The following is a 10,384-nucleotide window of genomic DNA, read 5'->3' as shown; positions in this document are numbered from 1 at the left end:
TTATTTCATTAATTTTGCATACTGAACGAGCCATCAATCCATTTCATCTTACGTTGCCAAACAAGACATAAGAATAATGACACTTGGTGATGGGGGAAGCTGTCTGTCTCTTTCAGATATGGCACGCCTGGCTCCTAACTTTTGGTGACGAAGTATACTGCAGAGATATGGAATATTGCGTTGGCTGATTCCCTTTTATCACTCCCTTTGTATATTCCCAACGCTCTGTTTGGTCTGATTTAGTGTAAACACTTGTACCATCTGGAAGAGAACCACTGAACCAAATTCATTTTTCTAGATAAATATTAAAGTGTGCAGTGCAATGTACGAAATTTTGGACCGTCGGATCTTCAATACCCAGTGACGTGTTTGGATCCACATGCATACTCCAAAATACAAACTTAATATTTAATGGTAGGTCTCCGTTCGTGTCTCATAAGCAATACAGTACAAAAAGGAGGGGCCATGTTTGGTCATGACTCATGAGCTGAAAACCAAAAGAGAGAACACAAAAGCAAAAACATCGTATCCCTCTTCTCCTCCTACGTTATTATTTTATTTACTTATGATTCCTACTATTTTTAAAAAATATTATTTTAGATTTGTATTGGATTCAATGAGTTGTAATATAAAATTATATTAAATAATCAAAATCTATGCCCCCAAATGTAGCGTGAGTGTTTTGTTAATTAGTATTAAGTTTTTACCATTACTAGTTAGTTTTTTTTATTGCATAGGAGCTCTAACCACCAATAAACCTTTCGGACCCCCTGATGTGGCACTAAACCTACAAATTATCGTCCTCTTCCTAGGTCTCGTTGATCAGGTAAAGTCCGGAATACGGACACGGCTTCTGTGTATCAGTTGGACGTTCGGCCAACCCGACTTTCGAGACACATCTCCATTATCATCCACGGTCCCCGTTAGCTCATAGATAACTCTCACCATCCACAATTCTTGTTGGCTCACAAAGCGAATTCTCACCATCCACGGTCCCCGCTGGCTCACAAAGTAAATTCTCACCATACACAAGTATCGTTGGCTCCGTGAGTGTATCTACTTGGAATTAAACCCCCGATATTCCTTCTTACGTGTTGATGTCTTTCTACTGCGTCATGCCCGTGAGAGCCATTACTTGTTAGTTTATCTCTACGTTTATGTTGTGCGAGCCAATTTTGACTTTGATTTCATGAGGACCGTAATTCTAATTAACTATCTCTTATGTCCTTTATACTAAAGTCTAAAATAGTGCAAGCATGAGGTTTTTACTATGAACAATTAATTTACGCCTCGTGTTTCCATTGTATAAGCCAATATTTCGACTTCCATACCCTTCCCCTAACCTCTCTCTCTCTCTCTCTCTCTCTCTCTCTCTCTCTCTCTCTGTACTACTAATCTTTTATTTATACCGTCAACTTTCAGCTACTTTCAAAAAATGTAAAAACTAATTTTATGATTTTAAATTATTTTAACAATCCCTTAGCAGAATATTTTAGCATGAAGAATTAATTCTAATGAATCAAATCATTCATGCATAATTTTAACTAAATTAAATTAAATGACGATGTAAATTTAAAATATAATTAAAATAACAATACCCACAAAATTTCTAAAAATTTGAACAAAAAATAAGTTATTTAAAAAATATATTGGCTATTTTTCATGTGCTATTGTTCCTACAACACTAAAAGTGACTTTTGAGAGATAAAAATGAATATTGTTCAATTAAGTTTTTAAACTTATATATCAATTTTATAAATATTAACAAACAAGTTGTTGACTTTTGATTTTTAATTTTCTTTTTAAATTTTGGTTTTCATTATTTTCGACAATAGCCCATCCCTTTGTTATTTTTATTTATTTTTATATTTTACTTAATTATGTTTGATTATTAATTATTTTTCTATATTTTTAATAATGCACAAAAGAATATATGAGTAGAATTTAATTAATAGCAAATTAATTATTAAAATCATCAAAATTAAATACTGAATAATTATTGAATACTTTTGCAATAGAAATAGAAGTTCTTTTTAATTAATTAATTAATTTATATAGAACGTAAACAAGTAAATAAATTTTTTGTATTCAAATCTTAGGTTCTTTAAAACAAATACCCTAAACGTAATTTTATACAATTTTGGTTGAAATCAATTTTTTTTTAAATTATCAAATTTATTTTTAAAAATATTTTTATGCATAAATAATTTGAAGTGCTAATATTTGTATATACAAATATAAACGTATATTTTCACCATGCCATCTTTATTTGAATATTTTTGAGAATATATTGATAATATTTAGTTGAATGAATTCACTCGTGCAAAAAAATTAAACTTAAGAATTAACGAATCTATTAATTTCATAAAATAAAATATAATAAAAATGTAACAAAAATGAAATTATAATTACAAAAATGATATTAAATGTTATATAAAAAATAGTTAATTATACCAAAAGTCTGTAAATTTTCACTAAAATACACTTTACTCTTTTAAATTTTAATTATATCATTTATTTATTTTTTAAAAATATTAAATTATCATAATTTAATTTTTAAGATTTCAATTTGAATAATAATAGAATCTCAAAAGGACTTGAATTTTTTTTTACATGAAACTTTGAAGAATTAATAAATTGTTATGATCAAAACTTCAAAGGGAAAAGTGTTATTTGTAAAAGTTGAGGGACTAATGATGTAATTAATCCTCAAAATTAAATACAATATCTCCATGATCCTTCATGATGATATAAAGTGGTCGGACCATGTGTCTTATAGTTAGGCGCCTTGGTGAGTCCATTGTCCATTTGTCCATATGAGAGGGGCCTTGACGAAAGAGAAGATGGTCCGCATGCCATAATCTGCAAAAATACAAACTCCATAAAGTCTATACATGGCAGACGACCCCTCTATTGAAGCTGTGACTCAGTTAGGTTAGGGCAGTGGTTGCTTTCAGCAAACTCACGCCACTATTTATTTTCTATATTTATACTTTGTCCCTCTAGATTTTATGTTTTTTCAATATTCCCCTAAAAAATTCAAAACCCAATAATTGAAGTTGAATTCTAGAGCACAAATTATTAGTCTAAGAAGTAATTTTTGAAATACTTTAAGTAATAAATGCTATAATATTGAAGTGAGGGTGAGCATGAGAAATTGACTTAGAGTACCAAATTGGCTATACATACATTTGAAAATGTATATTATTTTGATGAGTATCGTCTCACTAAGTAAACATTTTTCTTCCCTTTTCAACGTATTTGGGCAGACATATATCAAAATTCATGCGATAAAATGTTTGGCATTGAAGGCGTGCATATGAAGTAAATATTTTCTTCCTTTTTCAACATATTTGGTTAGACATATATCAAAATCATGGGATAAAATGTTTGGCATTGAAGGTGTGCATATGAAGTAAACATTTTTTTTCTTTCTCAACATATTTGGGTAGACATATATCAAAATCATGTGATAAAATGTTTGGCATTGGAGGTGTGCATATGAATAATGTTAAAAATTTCACTTGTGAGTTTGTCCCACATTGAAAAAAATGAGTGAATGATGGGTACTTATATGCATGGTTGCGCTCAACACCCAATAGACATAAACTTTTGAGTCAAATTGGTGTTCACTAATGTATATCAAGCACGCCTATGAACTCCTCCGGTGCTAACAAGTGGTATTAGAGTCGACAGTTCATAACTCTGGGTGTGAGAGTGTGTGGTGAAAATGGATTCGAATAGGGTCAAGACGTGAGAAATAAAATTGGTTCGGAGACTTCCGTTCAAGGGAGAGCAATTAGAACTCACAAGTGAGGAAGAGATTATTAAGAATTCCACTTGTAACTTTGTCTCACATTGAAAAAAAGTGAGTGGATGATGGGTCCTTATATACATGATTAGACTCAAGATCTAATAGGTTTAAACTTTTTGGTCAAGTTGGTGCTCATTTATGTGTATCAAGCACACCTATAGACTCCTTCGGTGCTAACAAATAAAATATAAATATCATCTTTTGATCGTTATAATTTATTATTTTTAGGGGTACTACTATTTATTATGGATTCTAAAATCTAAGGAGTGTAAAACTAAAGCAGACCTAAGCCTTTACCTCATAGTTCGCCTGTTGGGTCTTGTATAAAAGATCGAGTTAAAGTCCTCCAAATAGAAGACTTAAGGTTGTTGGGGTTTTAAGAATATGGTACAACTTGCAATTAGTTGTCAAGTTGGAGAAATTATTAGGTTAATTTTTTTAATCTCATCACATTACACATAGTCGTGCTTACATGAAAAAAATTTAGCACTAGGGGTATTGCTTAGGGTACTATATAATTATTTTAAACATATTTAAGATTATAAATATTAACATTTTTAAATTTAATTTTTCATTAATAATTAATTTAATTATTTATGATTAAAATTTAAATATTTTCTATTTAAAAAATAATATAAGATTATTTTTTTAATTAACAATAATCTTGTCATTAATGTTTATTTATAACATATTGCTATCATATTAAATTATGATAAAAATAATATTATTAATTAAATTCAAAATTTTAATTTATTTAATGCTCATTTAAATTATAAAATAATTTTTGTTTAATTCAGAATTGAATTATAATAACAAATATGCCATAATATATATATATATATATATATATATTCTAAATAAAAATAAGAATATTTTTGCAACTAAATTTAAATGATAATAATATTAATTTTCTATTTGAAATTTAAATATTTTATATTAACTAAAATAATAAAATATTCTTATTTATTAGTTAACAATAATCTTACTATTAATGTATATTTATAACGAATGGTCATCACATTAAGTTATGTTAAAACTAGTATTACTAACTAAAATTAAAAATTTTAATATATATAAAAATTAATTTAAATTTATAGATGGTATTTTTTTATTTATTTCAAAATTTAATTATATTTTATTAATAAATTAATAGACTATAATGCATAGTAAAATAATATATGGTTAATTTTTAATTAAAAATTTGTTAATAATTATGCTAACTATCATTTTTAATTAACGTTTAAATATTTTTATTAATTTTAATGATATAATATATTTTTTGATTAACAACAAACTTGTTCTTAATTTATATTTATAAAATATAATTATCACATTAATTTATATTAAAATAATATTATTAATTAAATTAAATTTTTTATTTTTAATATTATTTCAAATTAATAGATGATTTTTTTTCTTTCCATAATTGAATTATATTTCATTAATAATTAATATGTTATAATACACAATAAAATAGCATATGATTATCTTTTAATGTATATTTAAAATTATAAAATAATCACTAAATTTTCTTATATTTACAAAATTGACTCCACCTATAAATAGAATTACTTATAAGTTATAATTACATTATTTTTTAAATGTTTCCAAACAAAATCTTAGCCTCTTACGTCACCTTAGCGCTCATTTATATATATATATAAGACGACCAAGATTAAAGTTTCGAACTTTAGTATACCATGGTTGTAAGATTGTCGGATTGAGAACCGTATTGCCAAGCATTTCTCTCCACTACAAGATGAAGAACATGAGTTTAGGAGTGCTCAGTTAGTTAATGTACGTTTTCACACCCAAAAGAAGAAAGAAAGTCACCGCAAGAAGAGGAGAAGGGAAAGTAAAGGCACCATCAATCTCCACTATATATCGTTCGTCAGCCACACACTCTACATCTGGTCAATTCTCTGACATGCCCCGGATCTTCCCTCTTCATTCCTTCTTCATTACTCTGTTAATTGCTTCGGTACTCCCATGGCTGCCTTCAGCTTCATTGTGGGCATCATCGGTCGGACCCTGAAATACTTCTTCTCTGTTCTACACCTGTTAAGTTTCATCTTCAATTCTCCAAACTAACATTTTCCTGCAATTTCCTTTTCCAGGCAATGTAATCTCCATACTAGTTTTCGCTTCTCCCATGTAAGTAAATTCTCTGTGTCTGTCTGTCTCTGTCTCTGTCTCTGCCTCTGCCTCTGCCTCTGCGGCGAGTGACATGTAAGTGGGTGTGTCAGAAAAACGTTCTCAGGAGTGGTGAAGAAGAAATCAACAGAGGATTACAAAGCGCTTCCATATATAACCACGCTGCTGAGCACAAGCTTGTGGACTTTCTATGGGCTTCTCAAGCCGGGAGGCCTGCTCGTCGTCACCGTCAACGGCACCGGAACTGTTTTCCAGTTCATCTATGTCACTCTGTTTCTCATCTATGCTCCCAATAACAAAAAGGTACTGATAATCAAATCAATCAATCTCTGTTCTGTAATTGGGAATGTGAAGTTTTTATCTGCAGTAAAGGGCTCAAATGTGCAGCAATTGCAGAGATGGGTCACGGGTTACAATTGAAGAAGTAATGAAATCATCACTGTGACTTTGTTTCTTTTTTTTGCAGGTAAAGTTGACGAAGCTGGTGGGCTTGTTAGATGTTGGCTTCCTTGGTTTAGTAATTGCAATCACTCTGTTAGCATTCCATGGAGACATGAGACTCACTTTCTCTGGAGTAATTTGTGCAGCATTCACCATTGGCATGTATGCAGCACCCCTATCAGTCATGGTAAGCTTTTACATTTTTTTTTTTTTGGTTTTTTTTTGGTTTTTTTTTAAAGGATATTAACACACTTGAGATTGGATCCTGCTATTTAACTCTGATAGCGATAATATGGTTCGTGTGACTTTAATATTTTTAATTATTTGTTTGAAAATTTTAAAATTACTTCATTAATCATTTTGAAGCTTGTACCCGACAGCATGAATAGAGTCGACATGGATCCGAATGGAAGTAGGGTCCATTTTGGCCCTATGTGTTGAGATGCTCCTGGGATGCTAGCTTTAGAATGCTGTTTTCCTTAATGGTTTGTTTAGAATTTGAAAAATATTAGGAAAAGAAAAAGAAAATAAGAAGGATTAATAAAAAATATATATACAAAATCAATGAACAAATATTCAATTTTCCACATATTTAACATTTGCTTTTATTACTTTTTAGTCATATTATAGTAACTTTTATTTTAAATGGTATTTAATTTAGAGAGAAGATATAGCGGAAAATGAATTTCTTTCTCATTTTCCTTTGCTTTTCATTTCAAAAGTTTTAGACTTGAAAATTTTATTCTAGGTACACTTATACCTCATCCCCTGACTTGATGTTAAGTTCCGAAAAAGGTATAAGGTAGCATAATTTGCTTATCAGAAAAAAGAAAAAAAAAGAAGATATTATGGGTCAATTTGGATAAAAAATTTAGTGGAGAGAGAAAAGAAAAGAAAGAAAAATGGGAAGGAAACTCATTTTTCATTATATTTTTCTTTCTATATCGATTACAAATAAAAAGAAAAAATTATTCTAATATAAATAAAATTAAAAAAAATTAAGCTTTGATGGAGTATAAAATCAAATTTGTGTGCATTGATTTTATATATATATATATATATATATATTTTCTCTTTCACTTTTTTTGATAACCAAACAAAAGAAAAAAGCTTTTTTGCAATTTAGAAAGAATGTTAGGTGCTAATTCAATTGGATGTGGAACAGAGAACAGTGATAAAGACGCAGAGTGTAGAGTTCATGCCATTTCCCCTTTCATTTTTCTTGTTCCTCAACGCCAGCTCCTGGTCTACTTACGCCCTGCTTGTCAAAGACTACTACATTGGAGTAAGTTTTCTTATTTTCTTGACCTCTCTGCAACAATTTCTTCTTACCATTTATGGTTTTAATGAGAGCATGATTCACAATTTGGTCAAATTCACAACCAACAAGTAGTGTTTGGTTTACACCTAATAATAAGTAATTATTTCAAAAAGTACTTATAATAGGTAACCTAGACAACTTTTAGATAAGCACTTCTTAGAAAAATATAATTTAAAAAAATTACTTTTTCATGAATAATCCCAAACAATCCCTCAAGAAAAGTTTGACTTATTTTTAAGGACAAAGCTGTGAGCTCCGCCACCGAAAGCTTTTAGCATATATACAGCAGTGGCCAATGCTGAAAATTAGAGAATACCTACATGATTTTTCCTTTTCAACAATTCAAATGACTCCATAGGTGCCAAATGGAATTGGGCTTGTGTTGGGTTCTTCCCAACTACTGATCTATGCAATCTACAAGAACAAGTCAGAGTCTCCAACCTCAACTGAGAAGATGGAGGAGGAAGAAGGCTCAGCCCACCTGGTTAGAGGAGCAGTTGAAATGCAGGCCTTCGACAACGACGACGCTGCCAAAACGAAAAACCAAAACCTCCGCAAGGGGCGGAGCCTCCCGAAGCCGAGCGTGTTGCGGCAGCAGAGCTTGCAGAAGATCATGAAGACATTTTCACTGAGTCCATATGAGTTGCACCATGGTTGGCCCAATGAGAAGTGAACTGGGAATGTGAACAATGGCCACCTCCCTCTTGATGATTCCAATGGAAGCCCAAATGGTGATCAAGAGAGTTTTGAGTCTTGGATGGAACTCCAAGTGCATTATATTCCAAGAAGCCTCATTTATATTGTATGTGAATAGAGAGGTGGAAGAGGGAGTTAGGGTTGGCTTTGATCTAAAGTTATCTTTGTGAAGCCTTTTTAGGTTTCCTCAATGTGCAATAAAAATGGGATAGATTTCAAGTTATGGGCCCAAAATGGCCCTCTTTTTTCTTTTTCTTTTTTTCGTTTGAAAGTGGAGTTTTAATCTTTTGGCAAAACTCACGTTGATAAAACTAAACTATAAATTTCACGAAGGACGACTTTAATTATGAGTTTTTGAACAAATTAGATGATTTCGAGCATAAATTGTCAAGCTATTTACTAAAACTTGGAAGGGTTAGCCCTTATGTAGAAATTGGATTTTGAAATTTTAAATTTGAATAAGTTATTATATCTAATTTCTATTTTTTGGCCATGTTTTTAATATTTCCAAAATATCCTTATAACTACTAATAAAAATTTCAAAAAAAGCTCCTAGAACTACCCACATATATTTTTAAAAAATTCCTATAACTCCCTATAAATATTTCAAAACAAATACCCCTAAATCACCCATTGCTTTTCTAGAATAATATTTTTTTAAAAAAATTTATTTATTTACTAACTTTTTAAAAATTATTTTATCATAATTATCACTCAAAAGTCATGGAGCCCGCAACTAGTTTTTTATAAGAACGGTTAGTTTGGGTTTTGAAAATTTAAATATACAGCAAAACCCTTAATTTTGTTTAAAAATAAGTTTTTGGCTTTTTTCAATTTTTGAAAATATTTTTTTGACAAATTAAATTATTAGATTAGTTTGTCTAATCATGTCAAATTATAAATAGTCATGCTTATATGAAAAAAATTTAGCACTAGAAGTAACGCTTAGCATATATATTCCTGGCCTAAAATGAATGCGATGTAGTGTTTGAATTGTATTTAAAATAAGTGGTATTTCGAACTATTTTTAAACATATTTTAGATTACAAATATTACTATTTTTAAATTAAAAATTTTATTAATAATTATTTTAATTATTTATGATTAAAATTTAATTATTTTTATTTAAAAAATAATATAAACTTATTAGTTTTAATTAAATATAATCTTTTTATTAATGTTCATTTATAACATATTACCATCATATTAAATTATGATAAAAATAATATTATTAATCAAATTTAAAATTTAATTTATTTAGTGCTCATTTAAATTAATAAATAGTTTTTGTTCAATCTAGAATTGAATTATAATAACTAATATACCATAACATATGGTAAAATAATATATAGTTATTTTAAAATATATTTTAAATAAAAATGATAATATATTTACAACTAAATTTAAATGATAATAATATTAATTTTCTATTTAAAATTTAATTATTTTATATTAACTAAAATAGTATAATATTCTTATTTATTAGCTAACAATAATCTTACTATTAATTTATATTTATAAAATATGATTATCACATTAAGTTATATTAAAACAAGTATTAATAACTAAAATAACAAATTTTAATTTATTTAATATTAATTTAAATTTAAATATGGTTTTTATTTATTTATTTTAGAATTTGATTATATTTTATTAATACTTAATAGACTATAGTGCATTGTAAAATAATGTATTGTAACGACTCGAAGAATAATGGTATTTAAATAATAAAAGAAAGGGAAATGGAAATCGGAAACAGAAGGAAGCAGTCGACGACGTTGCATTTTGAAAAGGATAATCCCGAGAAAATTTCCAGCTCTTCATCGACAAATACAGGGGACTCGTCGACGAGGGTATAACAGGAGCTCGTCGACGAGGACAAGATTTGTCGACGAAAATATAATTGGGCTCGTCGATGAAGAAATATCGAGGGGATGACTTTGGGGTTCTGAATTTCG

The 10,384-nt window shown here is 29.0% G+C and overlaps 1 protein-coding gene across 2 annotated transcripts; it reads left to right on the top strand.

The window, feature by feature from the left end:
- Window positions 1-5,509: 5,509 nt before the first annotated feature.
- Window positions 5,510-8,645, top strand: LOC131154150 (bidirectional sugar transporter SWEET16-like). Of its 2 annotated transcripts, XM_058106707.1 has the most exons (6): window positions 5,510-5,837; window positions 5,932-5,968; window positions 6,061-6,271; window positions 6,435-6,596; window positions 7,575-7,694; window positions 8,089-8,645. In XM_058106707.1, the coding sequence occupies exons 1-6, from the start codon at window positions 5,804-5,806 to the stop codon at window positions 8,401-8,403; spliced, it is 879 nt and encodes a 292-aa protein (XP_057962690.1). In that variant the 5' UTR covers window positions 5,510-5,803; the 3' UTR covers window positions 8,404-8,645. The 2 variants fall into 2 exon arrangements, with proteins under 2 accessions (XP_057962690.1, XP_057962691.1); XM_058106708.1 differs by lacking the exon at window positions 5,932-5,968 and having other exon boundaries at window positions 5,601-5,874.
- Window positions 8,646-10,384: the final 1,739 nt, after the last annotated feature.

The sequence above is a fragment of the Malania oleifera genome, chromosome 4, assembly GCF_029873635.1.
Source record: "Malania oleifera isolate guangnan ecotype guangnan chromosome 4, ASM2987363v1, whole genome shotgun sequence".
Taxonomy (NCBI): Eukaryota; Viridiplantae; Streptophyta; class Magnoliopsida; order Santalales; family Ximeniaceae; genus Malania; species Malania oleifera.
This window is presented reverse-complemented; position numbering and strand designations above follow the sequence as displayed.

Bases quoted from the DNA above. Each gene is read 5' to 3' on its own strand.
- LOC131154150 (XM_058106707.1), top strand. From the start codon at position 5,804: ATGGCTGCCTTCAGCTTCATTGTGGGCATCATCG. The intron at 5,838-5,931 runs GTCGGACCCTGA...TTCCTTTTCCAG, and splicing joins CTTCATTGTGGGCATCATCG to GCAATGTAATCTCCATACTA. The intron at 6,272-6,434 runs GTACTGATAATC...TTTTTTTTGCAG, and splicing joins ATGCTCCCAATAACAAAAAG to GTAAAGTTGACGAAGCTGGT.